This window comes from Clavelina lepadiformis, chromosome 8, assembly GCF_947623445.1.
Source record: "Clavelina lepadiformis chromosome 8, kaClaLepa1.1, whole genome shotgun sequence".
In the NCBI taxonomy this organism is placed as follows: Eukaryota; Metazoa; Chordata; class Ascidiacea; order Aplousobranchia; family Clavelinidae; genus Clavelina; species Clavelina lepadiformis.
Window position 1 is genome coordinate 7951365 of NC_135247.1, and position 25234 is coordinate 7976598.

The 25234-nt window shown below is 37.7% G+C and overlaps 1 protein-coding gene across 5 annotated transcripts in view; it reads left to right on the top strand.

The window, feature by feature from the left end:
- The window catches only part of LOC143468886 (E3 ubiquitin-protein ligase LRSAM1-like), a 58344-nt gene that overhangs the window by 15219 nt on the left and 17891 nt on the right, over positions 1-25234 (top strand). For 4 of the 5 annotated variants that reach the window (XR_013119034.1, XM_076966350.1, XM_076966351.1 and 1 more), the window contains exons 6-9: positions 3052-3158; positions 7929-7958; positions 17500-17622; positions 21712-21799. Coding sequence is in view for 4 of the 5 variants with exons in the window: in XM_076966350.1 (XP_076822465.1) it covers positions 3052-3158; positions 7929-7958; positions 17500-17622; positions 21712-21799 (348 nt within the window). In the remaining variant the exon portion in view is untranslated. The remainder of the gene's footprint in view (positions 1-3051; positions 3159-7928; positions 7959-17499; positions 17623-21711; positions 21800-25234) is intronic. The other variant, XM_076966353.1, reaches the window with a different exon arrangement.

Consider the following 25234-nt stretch of genomic DNA (forward strand, 5'->3'; position numbering starts at 1 on the left):
CCTAACCATCCTAACGTATATCTGATATAAACTGTACTGTATGCATTGTATTGCAAAAAGCTAAGTACCTCTTGCTCAATCATGCATGTTTTTTGTATTGCATATAGACCTAAAATAAACTCAAATCTAAACGACGAACGCAATGAATTTCGATATTTTATTACTGTACAATAATAAAGTGTATGTTGCTCTAGTAGAGTATATTGATTGTACAAGTGTAATTGAGGCAGTTACTGTATGTACAAAAGCGTATGTTTGTAAATGTACCGATAAATGCAATGGTTGGTGTGCCAACTAGCCGTGTGGTTACTACGATTTTTGGTTGTTATTAATTAATTATTGATTGATTGATAGATCGATTTTTCATTAATCTGACTTCATTGACATGCGTGTTCATTAACCACGGATAGATTAGTTGAGCATCACTGTACAATAACCAAACTGACAGTGTTCTTAAATTTAGTTATATTGTTGATTCACAATGAAACAGTTACTGCATTCATCTTTCTGCTTTCGTCTCCTTCAAAATCTGAACTACTCTTGAGCTGAAGCCATTGCTGGCACTGAATTAAACAGTGTTGACACTTGAGAGTAGTAATTTGTCTACTACAGCTTACATATGGATGCAAAAGCTAAGCGCAAAAGTTTACTTGCTGAAGTTTTCTCTGGTCCGTTCGATTTGAAGAGGTAACACACTGCTTTACTTAAAATCACCAGTGTGCCAACTCGACTGTGCGTATATCGTATACTGATTGATAGAACACAAAACAGAGATGCATTCAGTATGATTGTCAATGCTAGACTGAACATTGAGAATGTGCATTGAACCCTGTAATAACGAATGCCGTGATTTGGAAGTAATGAAAATGTGTTTTGTATATTAAACACGGCCAAAGTATAGCACGTCGCTTGTTAAACAAATGAAATATAGCACTAATATTATTATAATATCATTAGATCTGCACGAGAATTTCGTAGGAATAAGGGCACAATTAGCACAATCGACATGGTTAGCAATGCCACTAAACCCAACATAGACTACCGGTATTAATTTTTTAGTTGTAGCTTGCTGCAGTAATCGCAATCAATTTTGTCACACAACAGTCGGAGGTGAAGTCGCTTGAGATTTAAGTTTGTCCATATGTTCAGATGTTCACAATAAAGGTGACACTATGCTAGATAAATCAGCCTATTCTGTAAACTATCGAGAAAATATAAATAAATGATATATAGTTATTGGTGTTACAGGCACCAGACTGTACATACTAGCGCCAGCATATAGTACTGTACCATTCGGATAGGCATGCAAATAAAGGGTAGCGGTATACATACACGCAATGTAAAACTGTAAGCCTACAGCAATGTTTACTAGTTTTTTTCAATGTGCCAAGTCGATAGATCAACTATTAACTTGTGTGGTTAATTAACTTATTACAATGTCAGTGGAGTATTTAGCGAACCAGTGTGCCCAACAAAGGAGCAAAAAGTTATAATATGTTCCATGACCTGACACCGTCAGGTTTCTACCAAAACTTCCCTGACACCTTTATCCCAAAATAATTCAAACTCTGTAATAAGAATCTCAACTACTATTTTTGACAAATTCCTCAATCTTTTTATTACTAATCTCACCATGACAAAAATTAGGAATTTTCAACTGGTTTTTATTTTAACCTGCTATTTTGTGTGGTCGGATTATTCTGGCATATGTTTATCACTGGTTAACCCCATCAACAAATAAATGCCATTAAAGAAAATGTTGAAAATTATGGTGCGTTGAGAATTTTTTGTGTAGGTGCAATTTTATTACATTCAAGTAATAAATTTTTACATTGAGCAAATGTTTTTCCAGATGTTTGAGTTGCAAAATGTCCAGTTTTATAGGGTATGTGCTGCTATCTGTCCTCTTCGTAATTTACATGGAGTGAATATACAAGTATTCATACTGTAGCCTTGATGGAATAATTTGCCATGGTACAAAACATTAGGGTCAGTCATCAGTTGTTTTCATGGAGTCTGTTGCTGACTTTCAACATACACTGATTACTTTGCAACTATTTGTGATGACTGAAATAAGGAAAGGGGTAATGAATACTGAGATATTGCACTTTACATGGAAACTTGCTCAATAAAACTACAGTAGGTGGAGAAGTTAAAGTACTTGGTAGTGTAACTCACGGGTAATAAAAAAATGATTCATTGGAAAAGCAAGTGCTGTTATTGTGTCTTGGTTTTATGCTCATAAAACAAGGGCTTTATAAGACTTTCAACTTTTGCATCTTTTTTCGTTCCATTCCTCATCTATGATCATGAATCTGGGAGAATGATCAAGATTGTGCTCGAAAATACAATAGCTCAGGCTTCAGAAATTGGCTTTTTAAAATCGGTTCAATCTGTACCAACACTAGGTTAAATGCATTGCCTTGAAATGCATGTATCTCTCAAGGGTAAAGTCATATAACTCAGATCTGCAGGTCCCAACTGTTGTATCATTGTCACATCACCGGGATTCCGCAAGAAAGACATGTAATAGCTTTGAGAAAGGTTGCTTCAAGGCCACTTACCCTCAAGTTTTTCTCTTTATTATAAGTAATAACTAAGTAGTATGTAATATGGGTTAAAATGTTTCTCGTGCCCTTGGAAATGAGGCACACTTAGCTTTTCACACATTTAAACAAATGGGGCATAAAGCTGGTAGACAAAACTGACTAACATTTACTGTCATCAAGTAAATCTCTCGTTACCATAGCGTAACCACTTACTTTAACCTAATGTGTACCATGTACTAAATGCATCTTGTGATTTAATAATGCTTTGATTTTTTCAATTGACTTCATAGAATATCTCACTTTTAAAACTTTTGCCTTGCATGTCAGTTGAAAGCTTTTATTATATTGAAATTATGTATTGTCTTCACTAGCATCACAAATTCCTGCTTACGTATTCGTAAAGTGATCAGTTGGTGGCCAGTATGTTTGTGTGATAAAGTGATATGATGTGACAATTTCAAATTGATAATTATAATTATGATTCCATTTTTATCTTTCTTAGATTGTGGTGTTGATTACATACCGCCTTCGCATGGTGTTCTTAAAATTCTTGATCAAACTGATGGCCCATCAACGACGAACCAAACTTTAAGTAATGATTTTGCACAGGTAGTTTGATATTTGTTATGGTATACATTAACTTTATGTTGTTATGGTACGGTACGACCATAATGTTTATCCTCGCTAACTTTCTCTAATCACAAGAAAAGGTCAGCAAAATCAATGACAATCTGTGCACAGGAATATTAGCCTTTTATTAGTTTATGCCTAACCCAATTTAATCAAAAGTTTCATATAAGAGAATTGTTGCCACATTCGAATTCGTTTATACAGGTACCGATTTCATTTGTAACAGCAATTCGCCTAAAAACTTCCTATCTTTTGCGTAATATCTTAAAGTGTGTTTATAACAGCAGTGCCATTGTTTGACCTCCAGAAGTATTTTGTTTGTTTATAATCGCACTCTAGTTAAGTAACCATGGTAATGGCTAGCGATGGCAATGCGGTTGTACTTTTTCTTGCATAAAGCATCTAGTTGTTGGCTTTTAAGCCCTGCATTTTCAAGACTTCTGGAAAAAAGGCGAATACAATGCCATACATAAAGACACAAGGCAGAAGTCATTAATATCGCAATTACTACTTGGTCTATCGCAAATTGATTGACACTTGAATTAGGAACACTGTCTACAACCGGGCAAGTTATGGGAACACGTGCAAAGTTCCTTTCTATTATAAGCAACCTTAAACTTGCACAACAATCTCTTCATCTCAGTAGTAATGTTAGACTCCTCAGCTAATGTTGTCTTTTTTATTTTCGTTGACAAAGGAAAATGAAATGAAAGAGATGAGTTATACTATAAATTTTGAAATCAATGGCGATAAGAGAGGGATAATAGCATGACAGAACAAAGGTCAATTCCCTGAGGAGAGTGTTGCAACAACCGCACACCCTCGTCTAAATCTGCCATTGCACTGACCATACATTTCATTGGAAAAAGTTATCCACTCCTATTCAAATCTTTAAATGTACTTTGTTTGATGAAGTTGATTTGAAATATGATGATGGTTTTTGGACCAAAACCATTCAGAGGTATTTTTGTAGACATAATGTAATTATATAATCTGCTGCAGTTACTGTTTCGATTCCACAAAGTTTGTTGTACATGAAACAGAAAAGACATGTATTTGTAGAAGAAGTTGAATATATGAAAGCTTGTTTTTACTTTTTGGGACTATTGAACTCAAGATCCTGGTCTTGTTGTATCAGTTATAGCATATGTGATGTCCCTAGGTCGCTTCTTGGAAGTAAGACGAGCTCTGCCCTTTTTCAACAACAACGAACACTACAAAAGGTGCTAAATTATGCCAGTAATCAATCGTTTCAACACCTCATTCATTCAGGCAGTACTTCCAACATCCTATCAAGCAATAGTTGAACACATGGCAAAGTTTAAGGCCAGCATTCCGTGAAGCAGTACATGCAAATGAAGCCTATAAGAAGATGCTTCAAGGTATAGGTAGAGATGATGGCTCGGGTTCCAAATAGCGACTGTCAGAACAGCGACTGTCAATAGAGCGACCACACGACAGCGATTCATTTAAAACAGCGACTGTCAATAGAGCGACTACACGACAGCGATTCATCAAAAACAGCGACTGCCACAACAGCGACCTCACTTCTTTTATTAAATCCAAGGCTTACGCGCACACGCACTCTTTCACCCCCTCCACACATACCTTCCATCCCCCACACCTCTCTACACACGTATGGACGCACAAACAGGCAAACACTGCGTAGTGAAAGATTGAAACCAAAAGGGACTTTAAAACAACATTTTATTTGGACTATCCATAGAAGTCACATTATTTAAAAAGAAATAGGCTAGTCAAGCCAAACAACAGAAAGTCGTCAAGCCTTGCAATAAAATTCAGGGTCTAGAAAAAGATTGAAACCAAAAGGGACTTTAAAACAACCAAAAGTCTTGCAATAAAAATCAAGCCACGTTTATTTCTAAATTGTGAGCAAGGGCTCGAAGGAACTGCCGCAGATCATACTGGCCTCGATTTTGCTGTACAACAGTGATTCGTGTGTTCATTGTCACGTATCTTTTCATTCGCTGAGTCAGGTCTCTGCCTTGTAGTAGCTGGGTTCGGTTTGCCCATTGAAGGGCTTCCTCTCGTCTTAAAGCTTCGATGAATCGAAAGATGGAAGGATGATGTTTCCGTTGATCCCTGAAACGCATTGTGCCAACTCTCTAGCTGGTTGTTGGTTCGTGGCAGTCCCGCATCTTGTCTGGCTTTCACACTCCACATATGTACGGGAAACAATGGCTGTCGTCTGTCTCCCCGTCTGTTTCTTCGGCCCACGTAGTTGTCTTCGAAGTAATTTACGAGAGGCATTACTTCTGCTGGGTAGTCTGCCACCAATTCATCAAAGGCATCGCTCACTTCATCCACTGGTAGAAAGGCAAGAGCAAGGAGCATTTTCAGTGCCATCCGAATATTGTCGTCTTGCACATATAACCGTTGCAGTCCGTTTTCCTGAATCTTTCTCCAGAGCGATTGTCCCAAGTGACAGTAACAGCCGTAGATGTGCGTTTGAGGAAATGCTTTAATGAGCGCAGCTTTGGAAGCTAGTTCAAAGTCGATCTGTACACTTCTTGGAGCGAGTCCAGGTTTCAGTGATTTGATTTCAGTCCACATTTGAGAGTATGTTACTTGTTGCTTATTTGGGAGTAGAACAAAAATGCAGGGAAGCACATTGTTTCGTATCATAGCATGCACAGTGTATACTTGATAAAAAAGGGATGGTGACACTTTGAATGTACCATCACACATCCAGTGTTCGGAATCGTGTAAGGTTTGAAGAAACTGATCTGTGCTGAAAATAAGCATCCGATGAACATCTCCAGGCCCATTGTCATAGAGCAGGAAGCCACGCTGGTCTGTTGTTTGTCTCAACATATCAGGTATGAACAGTTCTCCTACATTAACAGGAGCTGGGGGGTTGTTGTCTGTTGCTTTCCTTTTCCGTCTGATGGTTTGACGCAGATTTGTGGAAGAGCCAACAGCTGCTGCAACTTCTTCATTAACTTCGGTCAATGCATCCTGCACGATTCTTCGTGGTGGATCCCGTGTTCTTACTGCAGCTGTTTTTACACTGTTTTCAACTCTCCTGGCTGCCACTTCCGTAGGGTTTGGTGGATGCGTGTGGACGCCACTGCTCACTGGGGGTTGTTGTTGCTCACGATACTGAAGGCTTGTCGTTAGGCGACCTTTACAACCTGTTTTAGCACATCTCCAATTGATTGTATTTAACTTTGTTTTGTCTTTCCTGTACAAAAAGCCTTCATAACTTATCATGTCACTTCCTTTTCTTGAAATTATAAAATCCATTGGGGCAAATTTTTCAAACAACCTTAAAATTAATGTGACACGTCATAGTGTTGCCTTCCATTTATAAATGCCTCATTCGACTCAGTGAATTCAACTCAGTGAACACGAGTTAAGTCTAGGCTTACCATACGTCCCGTTTTAGCCGGGACAGTCCCGCTTTTAAAGGCTTTGTCCCGGGGTCCCGATCAGTCAACTAAAAGTCCCGCTTTGGCATTTACTGAGCCAGCATTGCCCCACACTACACGAATATTAGCATGATGTGATTGGTTTGTTTAGCCAATTTGCTGAAAAGCAATACCCCATGCGTGTTCTTGTTTCGTTGTGTTAAATGTGAAAGTAATTGTTACATCATTGTAGCGGGTAATTGGTCCAGTGGTGAGTTGATTGTTAGCGCATTCGCTTGTTCACTGTTCAGTAATAGTAGGCTAGGAGGAGGAGGAGATGATCTTTTTGCAGTTGGGTTATTGAAAGAACTTATTTCGTACGGTTCCGGTACTTGTTTGCATTTTCTTCCGCTTTTCAATCAAAAAAATATGGTAAGCCTAGTTAAGTCGCTATCATAACAGTCGCTGTTTTAATGCGGCCGGCATTTATACAATCGCTGTTTGGAATGTCGCTCACTTGATTACGTCGCTATTATGAAGTCGCCATTATGACAGTCGCTGTTTTGACAGTCGCTATCCGGCCTGGATGTCAGAGATGATAAATAACATCCTCGCTAAGTAACTCACAATTTCCATTTGAGCAGTTTGTGTGAACTTATGCAGTAAGTGGGAGCTTAGCAATTATAGTTTTATAAATCCAGTAGCTATACAATTATGTAATGTATATATTAACAAAACTTATTGTCGGTTTATTTTGCTCAGTTTATTTTTCATTCTCGGCATGGTTCCACATACTTCCATAGGCTTGTTGGACTATACACAATTCTGTTTGTTTTTATTGACATGACGATTTTTACTACAGGCCAGGATATTGTGCAATCTGCTCTAGCAGCTGGTTGTATTGTTACGACACAATAAAAATTTTATTTATAACAGTTGACTTTTATCTGTCTACTGTTAAGCTGATAACAAAAAAGGAGGTTAAAATTTTGCATTAGTGATTAAAATAAAACTGTTTATTACTTTGGTTATTGTGTATCTTTTGTAAAATCTAAATTGGTTTTGTTATTATCTATTTTTCTTTTTGAAATATGTTACTGGAACGCTGAATGACAGAAAGTGTACTGCCGGCACACGGTATTTAAAAGTTTGAGTAGCACTGGTTTACTGTATACAACTATACATGTGTTTTTATTTTGGTGGATGAAATTACAAAATATTTTGAATATTTAATACATTTTTCATCATTTATTGTGGTTTGTTGCTTGACTGGATTGCTGATGACTATCTGCAACCTAATAATTGTAAGTGATTAACTCTTTTGCATTTTGTTTTGTGCATGGTTGCTGCTTGCTTATCTTGCTTGTTCTCGATGTAGTCAGCCATTGAACAATATCAACGTAACAAGGTAACTTCTGCTTAGAGTAGTATGATATGTTTTTAAGTAACATCTTTTTTATACAAATACTCATAGGCGCTGAAGTTTGGTTTGTAGGGTGTTTTTTCATGCCATGCAAAAGTTACATGAAAATCCCCTGGCAATTGCATCCAAAGTAATGAAAGCTAGCAAATAAATTCCCAGATTAAATATTATAAAAGAATTGTTACACAAGAATAAAGGCACTGTATGTTTCAAACAATTGCAGCAAGTAGGGTTCAGTGCATATTGAGCCTGGTCCCTTGCCAATATAGAAAAAATATTCTCCAGTCCTAAAGAAATTGAAAAGCTCTGTTATTCAAGAAGCAAACCGCAGTAGTTTCTCATTTTATTGTAAAGAAATAATTCTAACTTTTTAAGCCTATACATTACTGACATATTGCGCCGTTTTTCAAGTTTCTTACCAGACACCACCGATAGCGTGTTCTTTGCGGTGCTGCTGCCACAGGTAAACGTCTGAAAAAAGGAAGCGGACTGTCTTGTTTTTCACCATTCCGTTACGGATAGATTGCCTGACGCACTGTTAGACAAAAAACTTACTTTCTAATCATGCAGTAACCTAAATTCTATAGGGAAATCTAGAGCTAGATTTCTTTTCTTAGGTGCATTTTTAAATGCCACAGTAAAGACTACCATACTTTATGTTGTCACGGATAACCGAACCTCTGTTTATTTTACGTCATGAAACCTTGGTTTAGAAAAAGGAAAACCAGTATTTTTGGACAATGGCGTAGCAATTTTTTTAAAATTTTTTTACTATTATGAAACCCACTGTACTGTAGCTGTGCCAATTGATGAGTTAAATTTGGCAGTTGTGACAGTAAAGAAACGAAAGATGAAAACATGAAAAAACGTGGTTGACCTTCAACAGTATGTAGCCCTACACAGTCTTCTTTTTATGCAAATTCGAAGGTATGGTAATGGTGTAGGGCTATATGCTTAAGTGAGATGAAATGTCCATCAGGTTAAGCACGTTGCTGACTTAGTAATATCCAAACTATATGAAAGACACAGTAGGTTCATTACTCGAGGCAATATTAATGCTTTGTTTTGCATTTGAAGAATATTTTTGCCCTATTACAATTGCTGTTTGGTAAATTATGGACACGAAATAACTTTTTTGTCATTGTCATAAACATTTTTAGTTATTCATGTCTAGCTCAATGCATTGCTTGGTGCACGTGGCTTACAACACAAGTCAGGAGTTTAAGAATAAAACAATGTCAAGAAAGAGAAAGCAAAACATAGATTTAGTTTAAGCACTTGTCATGCATTCAAACAACCTTGTAAGATTCAAATTTAGGTCATTGATGGGTCAATGCACTTGTAAGAGTACCTGCTACGTGAAAGCAAACTATCTTAAATTACTACTATGTATATTTGTTATACAGTGAAACCTCGTTAATCCAAACTCCGAACAACCGAAAACCCCGTTATCCGACACAAAAATGCCGGGAGCATATTTATTCCTATGCATTTTACCCCTTTAATCCGGAAACACCGCTGTCCGACTCCGACACAAAACTTTTGGAACAAATATGCTAAATAAATGCACATTTGTTGCAGTTTCATTCATTAAACTCTAACGGATACACATACTTTGAATTGGAGTAAGGTTCATACTGCTTTTTGAACACGGTGCTACATTTGCAAGATTGATTGATTTTTCGCTTTACGATAATCCGGATTCCCCGCTAAACTGACATTTTATGACGAAACGAAGTGGTTCTGATTAACGAGGTCTGACTGTACTTAAAGCATTGTATGTACAACATTTAAAAAAAGGAACGTTTAAGGAAATTTCCAAAAATACTGTCATAACCTTGAAACTCAAACACTAAATTCGAGCAACTTAGGCTTTATTAAAAACAGAATTGAACAGACCTAAAACAAATAGAATCAGTTAGGCGAAATGTGACAGCTATATAACATTTATATATGTGAACTCGTACTATTAAGCAGCCGACCCACCGACACTGCGCTTGCTACTGAAATGACGTTCTACAGTTCTATTTAAGGCGGCGAAGCAATTAAGGCGTGAGGCAAGGCGTAAACAATTAAGGCGTGAGGCAAGGCGTAAACAAAGGAATGTTAATACATCGGAATGTCACCACATTCTCCCCCGGTTAAATAATTATTAAGTATTAATAATAATAAGTAATTACAATGTTTGAAGAAAACTACAAAGTCCATTCGCCATATCTTTGTGGAGGTCTTCTCTCTCTCGTGGAGCGCCGCGGGGTTTGTGAATCAGTCTCCACGGAAGACGTTTCCTGGTCTCCATCGTTTCGAATGTCAGTTTCTGTTCGCACACCGTCACCAGTGCCTGTAGGCAAACGTAATTCCGGTTGACGTAACGGTGGAGTGACATCCGACGCTGTGGCTTCCTCAATGTCATCGTCAGCCGTGTTTGCTTGTGGGCAAGGTGCAAGGTCGGAAGTCGACACCGTACTCTCCCTTCCATTTGGATATTTAACTCGTGCGAAGGTGGGGTTCACCATCATTAATTCGACAGGATCGCAGACGGGATCGCCCTTGTTTCGCACAAATCGACGCAGCAGCACGGTTCCTTGGTTCAGCAACCACGTTGGCATCGAGCTTCCCAGAGTCGCCCGTCTTGGAAAAGGAAACATTCTTTCATGTGGGGTTTCATTAGTGGCCGTACACAACAACGACCTAATTCCGTGTAGAGCTTGAGGGAGAACACGTTCCCAATGTTCTTCTGAGGTTTTGTAGGAGGACAAGAGGAGTTTTATAGTTCTCCAAATCGTTTGATTGGCTCTTTCGCATTGCGAGTTCCCTTGAGGATGATACGGAGTAGAATAACTTGTCGCAATTCCTCGAGCCATTAAGAAATCTTTAAGTTCCCGACTCATGAAGCTGGATCCTCGATCACTATGTATGTATGCCGGAAAACCAAACAAGCAGAAGAGGTCGGAGAGACAATCGATAACTGTGTCTGAAGACATATTCTTGCAAGGATAAACAAAAGGATAACGACTAAATTCATCAAGAATTACTAATAGATATGGCTTCGTCCCTTTAACGGGTCCTTTGAAGTCCATACTCAAACGTTCCCACGGGTGAGTAGCTTTGATGAGTGTCTCAGGCGGTCTTTTAAAAAAACGAGGTTTAACCTCGGCGCAAACACGACAGGACTTACAAGCGGTTCTTGCTTCCTCGCTAGTGTATGGAAGGTTTCGAACACGGATGAAATGATAGAGTCGAGCGTAGCCTGGATGTCCGAGGGAATCATGAAGCGATGACAAGTCTTTTAGGCAATCCACCATGGCACAAACTCTTGAAAGGGCGTCGGGGACAACATTTTCCTTCCCTGGCCTGTGGCGAATTTCATAGTGGAAAGGACTCAGTTCTAGACGCCACATCAGTATTTTGTTGTTTTTGATTTTTCCTTTGTTGGTTTTACTGAACATAAAGGAAACCGACCGTTGGTCCGTTACCAATGTAAAGGTTCTCCCTTTTAGGTAATGGGCCCATTTACGGACCGCTTCTATGATAGCAGTAGCTTCTTTCTCAATAGAAGGATAACGTCGTTCACATTTACTGAGCGTCCGAGACATAAACGCCACTGGGCGCCCTCCTTGTGACAAAGTGGCTGCAACGGCGTAGTCGGATGCATCGCACTCAACCTCGAACGGCAGATCTTCAGAGATACTACTGAGACTAGCTTTAACAATTTCTTCTTTTAACTCGGCAAAAGCATTTGACGCCTTAGCGTTCAAAGGGAAATCGGTAGCCTTAAAAAGGGGGCCAGCTTTTCCGGAAAAATTCTCGATCCATTTGGAATAGTATGCAAACATGCCACAAATTCTTTTAAGTTCCCGGGGGGATTTCGGTGGAGGCATGTCAAGTAGCGGGCGGAGTCTTTCGGGATCCGGCTTCACTTGATTGTGGGATATCTGGTACCCAAGCAGGTTTATGGTTTGCTGACGCAGTTTTGACTTCTCTTCGTTGAAAGTTAATCCAGTAAGCTTCGCGGCATTTAGTAAAGCTTCTAAATTTTGATCGTGTTCTTCTATCGTCGCGCCAGTAACTGTTACGTCGTCCAAATATGCAAATACCTTTTTTAGCTTATGACGTCGGATGAAATCGTCAATCACTCTTTGAAAAGCGGCCACACCGTTTGTAACACCAAAGGGAAGTCTTTTGTACTGATACAGGCAACCCAAAGCTTCAAACGCAGTGAATGGGCGTTCCTTCGCTCGAATCGGTACCTGGTGATAGGCCGACCGTAGATCGAGTGAGCTATAGTATCTGTCCTTTCCAACCTTGTTGACAATGTCCTCGATGCGTGGAAGCGGATAAGCATCGAGCAAAGTGAAGCGATTGACAGTTTGTGAGTAGTCGACCACCAAACGACATTTTTCTCGGTTTCGCACCACTAGTAATTGAGCTCTCCAAGGCGATTTCGACGGCTCAATGATGTCTTCGGAAATTAATCTTTTAAATTCGGCTTTTATGAAGGCGGAGTCTTCCCTCGAGTAGGAACGCGTGCGAGAAGCGACAGGGTAGTAGTCCTTTTGCATAAATTCGAACAAGTTGGGTGGGTCAACATCGGCTGCCGCTACCGCGAAAACCTTTTCCGAAGCAGCAGACACTACAAGAGGATTTTCAGCTCCACCAAATTCGAAAGTAACAGCCTCATGTCTTTGTAGGAACTTCTGTCCCAAGATAATATCGGCACAAGAGTTATGTATAATGTCCAGCACAACGTTAGAGTAGCTCCGGCCAAGCAGTTGAATGGCTGCTTTAACATGACCTTGTGTTTCCAACTGCAGTTCAGTGGAAGCCATGGTTATATCACTCACTTTTCCTTCCGGTTTTAAATTGATGTTTTCAGCTAAAGAGCTATCGATAAAATTTTCTGAAACGCCGGAGTCTAACAAGGCTTTAACGAGTCGGCCTTCAATGACAGCGTTGACGACTGTACGTTGGAGGCAGCCGGGAGCACCTGCCAGAAATGAGGTCCCAGATGTTTTAGCGGCGATGGCAGAATACCGTTCTGATAGTTCACTTGATTCCTTGGATTGCTTAGAAGTTTGTAGAAAAGAGCGATTACTGCGGCAGACATTTGAGAAATGGCCTCTTTTTCCGCAATTACGACATTCTCGATCACGGGCGGGACAATAATTACGACCATGTAGCGCACCGCCACAGTAGAAGCAAGTCTTCTGAGTCCTCAATTCACGCACTTTCGGAGCGACAGCTAGTGATCCTCCAGTTTGTAGTGTGCTTTCTCTCGGTGTCAAAGCGGGCAACGTTGATCGGGCCGAAGCCACCAGGCGAGGGCCGGTACTGACAGAGCCCATTGAGCTCGATTGCAATTGAGCTCGCTCTAAGTTATCGGCTAAATCGGTCGCTCGCTGTAAGTTGATATCATCTATCTCCAACAGGCGTTGACGTACGAGCGAAGAACTCACGCCATTAATGAAAGAGTCCCGTATAAGTTCGTCGCGGTACTTACTCGCTGTGACTGTTTCAAAAGTACAATCCTTAGCAAGTATCTTAAGGGCACGAAGGTACTCCAGGACATTTTCCCCGTGGTTTTGCTGCCGACTGACCAGTAGATGTCGAGCGTAGACATTATTTCTTGGTCGGACGTACAACTCTTTCAAAAGAGTTACAATATTCTCGTAGCTATCACCTTCTTCTACGTAGCAGAAAACTTCGGGCGAAAGACAGCTTCGAACAACTCTTGTTTTGTTTATAGCGGGCGATTGCATAGGGCGTAGCTCTTCCAGTGTAGCAATGTAGTCTTCGACCGTCTGTAACCAATACTTGAAAACTTTAGGAGCGTCGACGGTATCCGGGCTAACCGTGAGATCTTTCGGTCGAAGTAAGAGCTTGTCTATGACCTGTTCGTCTTATACTGTTTTTAATAAATTGTCATAACCTTGAAACTCAAACACTAAATTCGAGCAACTTAGGCTTTATTAAAAACAGAATTGAACAGACCTAAAACAAATAGAATCAGTTAGGCGAAACGTGACAGCTATATAACATTTATATATGTGAACTTATACTATTAAGCAACCGACACTGCGCTTGCTACTGAAATGACGTTCTACAGTTCTATTTAAGGCGGCGAAGCAATTAAGGCGTGAGGCAAGGCGTAAACAATTAAGGCGTGAGGCAAGGCGTAAACAAAGGAATGTTAATACATCGGAATGTCACCACAAATACCCTGCAGTTTTGAAACTTTGGCGCTTATGCATATACCTCAATTAGATACGTTTACTGTTACTAAAGTACTCCATAGATATATATCGTAAAATCATGTGTAGAAGTTGCAGCTTTTTTGTTTGAAACATTTGTACAAATATAATTTCCATTAAGTTCGAATGCGATAATCCAGTCAAACAAAAATATTTGAAGAGTAACAGTATGTAGAAAAAAACTTTTTACTCACTAAAGGCTTCATAGTTTGGTTTGAATTTAATGCATTTTATACTTTTGAAAGCGGGCCAGCTACCTGTAAGTGAACCATTTTTGCGAGACATTTGTGGATGTAGATGCATTAATTTAGGGTAGAATCTCTACAATAACTTGGATTTACATTATTTGTTGATGAACTGTGCTAACCAAATGTGTTCTTGTTAAGGTTGATTGTTATTTAATTATTCCTTGATCTATTGTTCGTTAGTCATTAGAACATATCATCAATGATTTATATACAGATGAAATCGGCTAATCACATATCTACTTTCTCGGTCCGCTTTATGCAATTATCTGATATATGCGTTTATGCGTTCTGCTCTAGACAAAAGATTTATTGTGAACAGGTGACGGTGCACTATATAAAAATACTCTCTAACAAAGCCCACAAACTTCACTACCAGATAAACTGATTTGTTTTGTATATACCGACGTATGAGCCTATCAGACCCAAAAACAGGCGGGGGTTTATACGCCAGAGCTTAAGTCTGATCAAAATATTTTATGTCGCACATGCGATAAATAGTGCACATATGATTATGGTTAAAACAACAAAATCAAAGAAATTAACCGCTAAAATTTGCTTGACATGTTGTTAAAGATCATTGACCGCTGACATAATTAAAATGCCTTTTTAATCCACATTCAACTTACGTTATTTAATATTGTAGCATTGCTAGCTTATTAATGTTTGAGTTTGGTACATTTTGAACACCGATGAAAGTCATTGCAACTATGCCATTTGACTAACATCCTTTCCAAAAATTAGGATTAAACTTTATGATTTACATATGATGATTTAAAATGTCTCACTTGGTTGGATTATGAACCTTGTTTTAAAATGATCACTTTGATAAAGAATGAATGCCTCGTCCTGAATGCGGTTAAAGTTTTCTTCGTATAATCCGCCTCTGCTGCTCTGTCGTTTTGCTAAAGACGTCAGAAAATGGAGAAACACAATGCAATCTATACCGGTAACAGTAATTAAAGTTCTACTCCCTTGAAGAATGCACATGTAGAAATCTATCAGACTTCATTGATCACATTGTGCAGCATAAAGATTTATAACGTGCCAAAATATCATCTCAATAAAAGCAAAGTAAAACAGACCAAGCGAAACCGAATGCGATATGAGAGATAATCTTAATGATGTTTACAATGACTTATTGAGCAATGCAGTTATTTTGTGTGTTCTTCTGCAGGAACAAATCCAGCTACAAATTTGAAAGAGAACTAAATTATTGCGTTGTAAAACACATAAGCTGAAAATGTTTTCGTTTGGAATATTCTGGTCACAAAAATATGCAACTAACTAAACAAAACTATCAACTGACACAAAACCTTTATGCAATAATCAGGTTTATTCTTTTAATCTGTATGCGATTAACCAATGTTTTTTACTTAAGGTTAGACTGGATTTGGTCTGGGACTTCAGATTTGTATGCAATAAAACGATATATGCATTTAAGCTAACATTTCTTAACCTGGGGTAAATTTATTACCATTTCTCTCATAGTAAAAGCATATACCCCATCTTTACTCGATTGTACGGCACATGAATGGTGCTGAATATGGCACAAGCTGAGCATGCAGTTGCAACTTTCATGTTTTTCTTTCTTTTATTACCCTGTGTTAGCTGTACGCACATACGTGCATACAAAAGTGACTATTGACCGAAGTCACCATAATTGATAAGCAAGAGATTAGAGAGGGGCAAATGAACTTTTACCAATTATAATTATTCTTGACTAATTTGTTAATATGTTATATCACCGTTGAATTTCTTGAAATCTAATAATCTATAAATAAATCTAATAGTCTTGTTTGACGAAAAGGGTAAAATATAGAAAAAAGGTTAAGAACCACTGGTTTATGCAGTATGCAATTAACCGATTTCGTCTGTATCACCATAGTACTTGAATCAATCTCCAATAACTGGAGCAATTGCAGAATCAATGTAGCAACGTGTTATTGATCAGCTTAAGGTTATTGAGGATGGTCTCAACAGAGATTCTTGCTTTGTCGGTTCTTATAAATAAACTACTTGCTTTCATACATTTTGCTTAATTTTTATTGCATGCCTTTAGTTCAATTTTATTTCATTTTTGTCTATCTTTGTTGTTGATGAATTTGCCAGTGAGTTAACTAGACAAATGTCTTTATTCTTGTATATTCTTAGTATTATGTTTGTTTATTTGCACCTGGTGAAGTAAGCTAAAGCTTGCAAAACCTCTTGTTTTAATAAAAAATACTAAATTAACCTTACATGTGTAGCCTGTTAATGTTTTTGAATATTTAAAAACTTTGAAGCTGCTGTGTGAAGTCGGTATACCATGCTCACATCAAAACTTTTAAAATTATTTCTGGCATATAAAAGGTTTCCATATTTTTTGCTTGAGCCTCGTTTACCGAACTAGCCTCATGTGTATAATGTTTTTTATTTGTTCTTTTGATTTTGTTGTTTGTAACCACTGGGTTATGGAGCCAACTGATACACGGTATGAGGTCATGAGAATGGTGTGCAATGACACAAACTTAATATTACAGCTTTTTGTGTTGTTATAAATATATGCAATATGCATAGTACATAGTATCATATTGACCCAATGTAAGTCCATATATTTTATGAGCTAAGACAATAATTTGCCTAATGTAAAATGAAAATAAAAGTACTGCATTATAACAAATATGTCAAAATGATTTTCGAATTTCAATTCTCTGTTTGGACAGTAACTTTGATTTATTAAAAAGAGCGGGAGCAACAAAAAGATCATGCTCTTCTTTTTATCCAAGAGTGGGATAAAATAATCCTACTCTTCTCATTAAAGAGTGGCTGCCCAGTTCTGATGCCACGTTTGTAATATTTAATGCGAATAAAGTTCACTGTTATAGGTTTGTTATTTTTAATTTATAAATGTTTACTGTTTGGCAATTGTACTTTTATTTTTATGCATGTTCTCTTACCGTCTATTACCAGCCACAAAATTGATCCATCTTTATGGTACTTTTTTATTTGTTTATTCTATTGGTTGTACATATGTTATGTGTCTCGTAGGAATCTAAGCTGAAACAGCAGTTGGAATTGGAAGAGAAAATAGCAGAATCACATCGTAAACAGGCAGTTATTTCTGCTCAGCAAAGACAAGAAAGAATGAAGGATCAAGTTAAAGTAATCAAGGTAAGTCTTAATACACAGAAATGCAACAAAAGTTAATGTTTATTATTGAAGAACCTGTAGTGGTGTGATTCAACATATGTTTATTTGAATTAATATTATATTCTGATAATAATTTGATGGCAAATGTTGCGCAATTATTAGAAATGGAATTCACACCATAAATGGTAATATATTTCATTTCTGAAACTAGTTCACTGCATGAGTCACAGGATATTGCAACGTCATAGACTAAAGATGTCAAAATTCTGTAGTTGCAAAACGTTCTAGAATCATGTGTTTGGCTAAAAGTAGCTTTGTTTTGACCTATGTGCTCAGGTTTAATAGCTTACGTCTGACATAGCGGACATAACACTACTTGTGCTGTGCCCTGCGAAATGTTTTGGACACGTTTGTGCATCATTGCACTTTCCATTTCATGTTTACTGCTTTAGTTGTAATATGTTCAACCATTATACATTATGCCATCTATACTAGTGGTTCTCAATCAGGGGTCTGCGAAGCATTTTCGGGGGATCCATGAAACTTTCTGAATTGGCAACATCATTGATAAATTACGATTTTTAAAAATTGTTTGATGTTTGTTGTTGTAATAGGTTCAAACATTTACTTAATTAACTATTGCAATGTCACAATATAAAAACTATTGTGATTGATCTCCCTGACCTATTGTGACGTAATAAAACAGATAAATTATACGAGAACGCAGCGGGATACACTGATTATAAGGGCAAGTAGCCATGTATTCTCAGTTGAAACTATAAAGTAGTAGTTAGTTGTTTCAGACTTGTAGTAAAGGAAGTAGTTTTGGTTTTCCAAAAACTATCCAGTTTGGCTAAATCAAGAAAGTACTTGAAAAGTTATTTCACGATAGACTTTACCCCAGTGTCAGATCATGGCAAGGAAAAAGCGCAATGCACTTTTTGTTATACTGTTCTCATCAACAAAGCAATGAAGCCACCGAAGCTTAAGCGTCACTTGCAGCAGAAACACCCAGAGCATACGGAAAAAGATTCATCTTTCTTCAAAAGACTGAATGATAGGAGATATTTTCAACAGCAAAGCACTGCTAGCATAGAGGTTTCTTTTTAAGTAGCATTAGAAATATTAACGTTATTTCTCTTGAACATGTTTTAAGCCTATTCAGCTTTGTCGCCTTTTCTTCTTCAATGGCGCGTGTTAGTAACAACTGGCTTGATTTTTCGTTCCCACCGAACTTTTGACGAAAAATAAAATGATTGATTGATTAAAGACGCTTTCTTGGGCTTTGTAGAAAAGGTAAAAAACTGGAATCGAAAAGTCAATCAGGGTAACTTTGCAATGTTTGAAAAACTTTCTGGATTTGAAGGTGTGAGTATCAGTATGCAAATAAAACAAGAAATTAGTGAACATTTACGATCACTTGAAATAGAATAAAAGTATTTTCCTGATCTAGCAGAAGCCTTTCCATGAAATCTATTTTCTCCTATGGTAAACATAACAACTGTTCCAGAGGAAGTGCAAGATGAATTACTGAATTTAAGAAATGACTCAGCCAATCGTTAACTGTTTATGGAAAAATCTCTTTGTTTTGGTGTGCCATGTTGAAGTTGTACCCAAAGGCATCGATAGAAGCATTGTATGTTGTAGTTCCATTCGCCTCCACTTACCTTTGTGAAAGTGGATTTTCTGCTCTCGTTAATATCAAATCCAAGGCTCGTAGCCAACTCAGCGTTGAAGACGATATGCGAATAGCGATTTCGAAAACACGACCACGTATTTCAAGACTTGTTTCTGATATGCAATAACGGAAATACCATTAAGTGTATTCAGTTTAAAAATTAAAAAATGTCCACATAGTTTGGTATTATTTGCAAACTCTACTGTATGAAACGTTAGGTTGCCGTTTAAGCTATGAAGTAAAATTTTAAATAAAAAACTTAGGAAGAGTCCGTGGCCGCGTTGAGACCATCAAAAGGGATCTGCCAAGTTTAAAAGGTTGACAACCACTCATCTACATTCTACAGTGCTTCAATAGTTTATCCACTGCTTTGACGTTAAACGTTGACATACTTGGTTATGCGTATATTTCTTTTGTACCCCAGAAATACAACCCTGTTATTTATATAGGCTTTAAGCCACACTTCAAATTGATTAATTTCAATATACTTACCATGTTTAAATGATTTAATTTTGTATTATAACATAATTTGGGTATTAATTATTTTATCTGTACTCTTTATTAATGTCAAGATAAACAGGGATACAGGTTTGGTTAAACGATTTCAGGACAAATAACGAACTGATAGGTAACTAAAATATATACAGTCATTATATGCAACTCACCCTGATTACTAATAATAATAATAGAAGATGCATGCTTTAAATCAGGGGTGTGCAACCTTTTGTACAAGAGGGCCAGATCCCAACAACTGGTTGAAACCGCGGGCCACACCTTTAATTAACATACACGTAGTTAAAAGCACAAAATCAATAACAGTTTCTTTCGTTATTGGTCTTGTGACTTTATTAGGGGTTATCTCCTTGCAGAAATATAAGTTAAGACGCAGGAATTTCTAAAGAAAACGGCAAATTAAATTTATTGTCACACTCGCTTTAAACGAATTCAGTGAGAAATTTGCAACTGGCTCATTTTCCCGACGACTTTTTCCAAATTTGCTTCAAAGGAAGTGCTAGCAATTCGAAGTCCATTTTCCAAGTGTTCGTCTGTCAAAACCGATCGATAGGGGGATTTCATGAAGCCCATTTTGGAAAAAAATTGTTCGCACAAATACGTCGAGCCAAAAAGTGCCATTTTTGAAGCTATGAATTTTTTCAAATGTGGAAAGTCATCTTGGGTGAGATGTTTTCGGTAAAAATCGCCAAGATTCATTTCCAAATATTTTCTTTTAAATCACTCTGTTGTTGGAGATCAATGGAAATGCTAACTGCTCAGCAATTGACATCTTTGTGAATTGCGTTCTTGCTTTGCACAAGCTAGCCGTTAGGCCCTAATCGTCTGTCTGTGACGCAACAATACCCTAACGGTTAGGGTATTGTTGCGTCACAGACATTCAGCCAAGGTTTGATTCAGCACTGCAAGGGGATTGGAATTGATTGCACATAGCAGACTAAACTAAATTAAAACTCGTTTCGCGGGCCGCACACCGTTCAAAATTGTCACTTCTCCGCGGGCCGCATATTTTTCCTTTGCGGGCCGCATTTGGCCCGCGGGCCGCGGGTTGCACACCCCTGCTTTAAATCATTTGACTTAAATAATGTTTTAGAAAATGTTGATGAATTTCCTATACGTAAGGACCTTGTGAGATGGCGTTTTCATTTCGTTTTAAAACTTGCAGTGCATTTTGTTTTTAATTTGGCAAGCTCAAGCATAGATTTCTGTTTCTTATAGATTAATACCTTATTAATTCCTTAACAAACTGCTTAACAAAGGGCACCAGTGTGCCAACTAGGATTCTTGGTTGTGCTTAATTATTGATTGGTCAACTGACTCCGTTGATATATATGTTTGTTAACCACTGATAGACTAGTTGATTATCATAGTACACTGAAATATCTCCACTTCATCAAATCTGCACTAGAATTCCGTAGAGATAAGGGCTATTAATGACAATTAGCACACTACTGTAGCTTACTGTTGGCACTAGCCTAGTCCGGTACCGGTAACTGCCATGTAAACAAGATAGCTTTCCCAGTTTATATACTGTCACCTGTGACATTCCTATGCTTAAAATCACATTTTTTGATACTAATTGCCATCTATGCATTGTTCTTAGAAATGTATTTAATTTAAAATGTGGCAGCTACCGCTACTACAGTACCATGCCTTTGGAATTCAAACCCCAGTCATCAAGCATATTGATTTTACATTGTGACATCATAATGTCTGCCATCTCCATAATAAAATATGCTAACTTTGCGATTCAATTATGGCAATAACTGCTTAACCACTAGATATTATTAAAAATCCTTTCTCCGGAAAACTTTTTGATAACTACCTTTTCATTTGTGGCCAATCCTTTTTTTTGGATTCGCCTTTGCTCCTATGGTCTCTTGTCATTTTAGTACTGAGTTCTCTGTATTTGTTTACAGCAAAATGTAAATTTGGACAAAGCATTAAAAGAACAACAAGAAAAAAGATTGAAAGAAAGACAAGAAATGTTACAAAATTTGAAACAAGGTAAACTTGAAATTATAATACCTTATTTGTTGGGTTTAAGTTGCTTTTTTTACCAAATATTTACCGAGATTGTCGGTTGCGACTTAAACACGAATAAAACATAATGACCTAATAGTAATCTTGTGAGACGATTGACCGATCAGATGCGTGTGTTAATGTTTAATCTCGTCACTCATGTGTGTGTTAATACTCACTCCAATCCTCCATGAGTGTGCTAATGCATACCCCATGTCGCATGCGTGTGGGCATCTGCCCCAAAAATATTTTGTTCTTGAAGCACTCCTGGCCTTGAAGAAGCTAATGATATTATTTATTGTGATGTTTTTGTAATTAAAGTCTGTTCAAAACACTTTGTACCATTTTTTGATCCTACCCTTGCCCAAATGAATATGATAAGTTGTCTAAGAATGTTAGTTTGGAATAAATTTTCTCAAGATTGAAGTAGACCCCAAATTCACAACTCTTGTAAGTATTGGTGCACAGTCATTGTACAATAGTAGAAGATGCTGCAAAAATGCAACAGAAATTGTATTTTTGAAAACACCAGGTCATTTTTTTGGCAAAATTTTACAAAGTTTAGGCAACAACAATACAGTTGGAAAAGCACCATATGTTGGTATTAATTATAGTAATAAGCATGGATTGGTTGGAATTGGAATTAAAAAAAAAAGTTCTACGATTGCAGCTTTTGCAAAAAACAAACTTTCATAAAAATCCTGTACTGCATTGCACAATCAACTGCAAAAGTTTGTGATGACATTGTATTTTTAGTGCACAGCCATTTGCTGTTGCTATAACGCTTATGAAAAGCATGCCTGCACCAGTGAGCTAGCAAATGTTTTGACATGCAGTAGTTTCACCCCTTCTGTATTGACTACTGTCTTGTTGTGACGGAAGACTTTAAGTGATTTGATGAACTTTTAAGCTAAATGGGAGACCAAGACCGGTCAAAAGCAAATAATATACTTTCGTTCTCGTTTAAAAAAAAAAAAAGACATTTTGTTGACCTGGGAAACTGAACCACCACGGTTACATCATGTTTGCGGTCCACACATTTTTTGAAAACAATATTGCCAATAACTTAAAAGCAAAATAAGATTTCACAATTTTGTTTGTCTTTTCGGAATGAATAGATTTATATTCGTTTTTAAAAAAATTGTTGAAAATCATATCAGTTCTCCTTTAAGTCGTTATAAACTTTTAAAACCTTTATTGTCGGTGCGATACGACAATTCTGCAACACAAAACCTCATTTACATGTTATATACATATTGCATTTGCCATGAAATAACACACATTGTCGATATCTACTGTGTTTTAAGTGGTACAGGAACCAAAAACATAATCACGGTAACCCAATACTGTAGCACAACTGACAGGTTTACTGAAAACTCAGAGACATACTTGATATAGCGTAATAGAAAATACCATTCCCTTAAAATATGCTGATTAGTGATTACATAAGGATAGAAGCATGTACAGAGTACACATCACTGGAAAGCACATGTGCCCAAAGGTGTGAACACAACTTCCTAAGAGATAATTAACACATTAGTAGTACTTATGAGACAACACAAATCATATCAACTATTATGTCCTAATGACCGTCCACGATTTACTGACTCGCTATTTCATAGCTAATGCTTCTGATACTGTCAACATAGATTCACCCATCAACATCTTATATTGCGTTATTTGTTGGTTTGTGGGCTTACCACTCTAATATGCAGTCTCTCCTGCATCCTTGTAAACCACACACTTCCTTTATTCTACTGTTGGACATGGATTAACGAAGTTGTGTGTCGATAACTGCAGACCAATTGATGCAGGACGTAGCTGCAGCGGAGTCTAGAGATATCCCCACAGGTATAAAGTGCCTACACTTGTGAATCCAACGTGGTTACCAGGAGCTCATGTGGCAGGTCTCCTTGATAACGGCATTACAGAACGCAGAAATTCAGCTTGGTACTTTTTTTTCGTTTTAATGACTTAACATTGTGCCTGACCGTTGTGAATTGTTATCCTTCAGCTTCGTGATAAACAAAGGAAAGTGTATTTTCGGGGCTGAGCTGTTTCTGAGGCTATTTCTGAAGCATACTGTCTCTAAAGATAAAGTCATACCGCTACTCTCTAAGCTCAACACCATTTGTGATTTTCCAAAAACCCAACCACTAAAAAGAAAAGGCATTAATGCCAATTGAAGCTCAACATATTATGTTCGACAAAGGACTTCTTGCCGTTTCACGGCCTCAGCAACTTTTCAAGTTTTTGTCCAGGAAAGGCTCCTAACATTCTTTGTGATCGCAAACCACAGGTGCATGCCTTGCAAAATCCATCTCCGACCCACTCCTTAAACAAATGTCACATGAGCCTGGTAACGGAGCATTCCTCAGCGATACAATACTTAAACGGTGATTTCAACTACATTGCAAACATTCTCGGATAAACTCTGTTTCACTAGCCGAAGTTACAGATACTCAAGCAAAGGATCGAGATCTGCCAGATTGGCTTTATTATGAAGTCCTGACTGTGGAGGAATGACCAGTGCTCCACAGGTGCTCATCACTTTACGTTGACACCGGTATAAAATGACCAATACTTGCAGAATCTCTCACATGCACATATTCGAACAACTGCACTGCCTCACAAGCCCTGAATCTATCATTGGTTTTAAATACTTTGGCTTAGGGTGAAATCCTGGGTTTGCGACAACGTCCGATTATGTCTCAAGTTTCAACAATTTAAGGTTCACAGACGTAAGTTTCTCCGCTGCTCAGAAGTTCCCTGTTCTGGATGAACATCCACCACTTCCACATTGACATTGCTGGATGTTTACCTGTTTCTAATGGGTTCAGCTGTTTGAGTCCTTTCAGAGATTTTTTAATCTAGCAAGTGCTGTTGTGGTCTGGACGATCCTCGAAAAGGTCCCAATTGCTCCCAAATATTTGAAATTTTTTGGTTACTAGGTTCTTGTACTCCACCTTAATGCTAGCCTTGATACCAGTGGCATTATTTGTGATGATCTTCATTTACTATATCTTTACTTGCATGTCATATGCTGAGGATGTCTTATCAAGATGTTTTACCAAGTTTGGCAGCTCTTTTTTACTATCCTATTTTTTATATACGATATATTTACTTGTAAATGTTCTTGTATCATGTATTTAGGTATTTACTTCATTTATTCTTGTAACATTTATTTTTTGTGCCTGATGACAGCCTTACTTTTTATATGGTTTACTATAGAATCTGAGGTGGCAGACTTTGACGACCGCAAGGTCTTTCGTTGCCCCATGCCAAGCAACTGTTAATTTTTGTTAAGCTGTGTTATTATTATTTGTTAGGCTGAATGGCAAAATAAATTCTCTTTCTCTCTCTCTAAAGTTTATCATGACATTTACAGATCTCCTCAAATGTATGTTTCTACCGACACCA